The sequence below is a fragment of the Pterocles gutturalis genome, unplaced genomic scaffold (genome assembly GCF_000699245.1).
Source record: "Pterocles gutturalis isolate BGI_N339 unplaced genomic scaffold, ASM69924v1 scaffold50884, whole genome shotgun sequence".
Classification (NCBI taxonomy): domain Eukaryota; kingdom Metazoa; phylum Chordata; class Aves; order Pterocliformes; family Pteroclidae; genus Pterocles; species Pterocles gutturalis.
In genome coordinates, this window is record NW_010135095.1 from 1 (window position 1) to 1,495 (window position 1,495).

At 44.7% G+C, this 1,495-nt stretch overlaps 1 protein-coding gene across 1 annotated transcript; it reads right to left on the reverse strand.

The window, feature by feature from the left end:
• Nucleotides 1–1,301: 1,301 nt before the first annotated feature.
• On the reverse strand, nucleotides 1,302–1,490 carry LOC104467842 (chromosome unknown open reading frame, human C7orf55; the record flags this gene model as incomplete). The annotated part of the gene is made up of 1 exon (XM_010081779.1): nucleotides 1,302–1,490. A coding segment is annotated over one exon (189 nt), but the record flags the coding sequence as incomplete, so codon positions are not given.
• Nucleotides 1,491–1,495: the final 5 nt, after the last annotated feature.

Sequence of the window (1,495 nt, forward strand, 5' to 3'; positions counted from 1 at the left end):
TAACACGAATCATAATCAAATATACCACACCAGCTTTGATTTTTCTTTAACATACAAATTTGCTTTTGTTAGTCATTACATTAGTTTGGATTGAAGGGGAAGTAACTGGAAGAGATACAGATAATGGTTAAAGTTTTCTCCATTTAGTACCTTAGTATATTTAGGGGAAATGGAGAAATTCCACATTCCAGAAACACCCACACCGTACAACCTTTAGCTCTATGTATTCTTTAAAGAGCATATATTTCTGGCCAAATTTCAGCTTTTCTTCAAGAAGTGGTTTCAGTGAGGCATTTAATTTTCTGAGTTTATTTTCAATACAGGGGAAGGAGAATATGCAGAATTAGATGAAGTAATACTATTTTCAATGCTTTTCTGACAGAATACTTTGTTTTCCCTGGTAGAAAAAAAAAAAAAACACAAAACAAACAAGCACTCTTTTGTTAGCCTTCCTTACAGCTCCTCCCCCATGTAAACAAGCCTCACATTTTTAGCCATTATAAGCCATCCTTGTCACAGCTTTCTTCTGTATCTTGCATATAATTCAACCCTCTTCTGAGAAGAGAGCTGCAACAATTCAAGCCAGTATAATATAAAAAGAAACTTGCTGTTCCAGAGGGCAAGGTAAGCAAGAAAATGGCAGCCTGATTTGGGTATCTAGTGTAACTAGCAGTCACCAGTTCACTGCCTAATGAAGTTTTTCTGAGTGTATAACAGCACAGGAAGCCTACAGTTGCAGAGTTGACCACTCAGAGACACCAAGAAACTGGCAATTCATTAAGCATTATTCTTCTCTGAATTCTTACCCACTAGCTCACCACCATGGAAAAAAAACCCAACTCCAAGATTAATGAGGTTTGTGCTATAGCAGTGCCTACCAGCATCCACTAACATTCTAAAGAAAGGGCCTTTGAAGAGTGGGAAATTCCCCCCATGCAGAACGCAGCTGGAAAACCCCGGAGTAAACACGCAAATTCTCTCACCTACAGATTTTGAGGGGGCAACCAGCAACCCTGGGAACTGTTTAGGCGAGACAGTGTAGCAGTGCCAGCCCTGTCATATTGTTCCTCTGCCAACACCCTTTCTCTCGTTCCGTGGAGGCTTGCCCATCTCCCCTCATGTTCAGATCGAAGGGCTGGGTCAGGCATTGCCTGATAAACTGAGGGAGGGATTCCCACTTACGGCTTTCACACCAAACCCACAACCTAAAATCGACGGAAAACACAAGCTAGAAAACCCAGACACTTGCGACCATCTAGCACGTTTATTCAGTAATAAATAGGGAACACAACACAACCATCTTAACCCTTCCCTCCCGGCTGCTGAGGCAACCTGAAGCCCACCAGCCCGGCGACCTCCTCAGGCGAGCGCTCCCCTTTGCCGTGGTACTCCCGGTGAAGGGCCGCGTGCTGCCGGGCGCTGCGCAGCAGGCACAGGTAGGTGGCGGCCTGGAAGTGCAGCTCCTGCTGGGCCCGGCACAGCTTCTCGCTGGTCA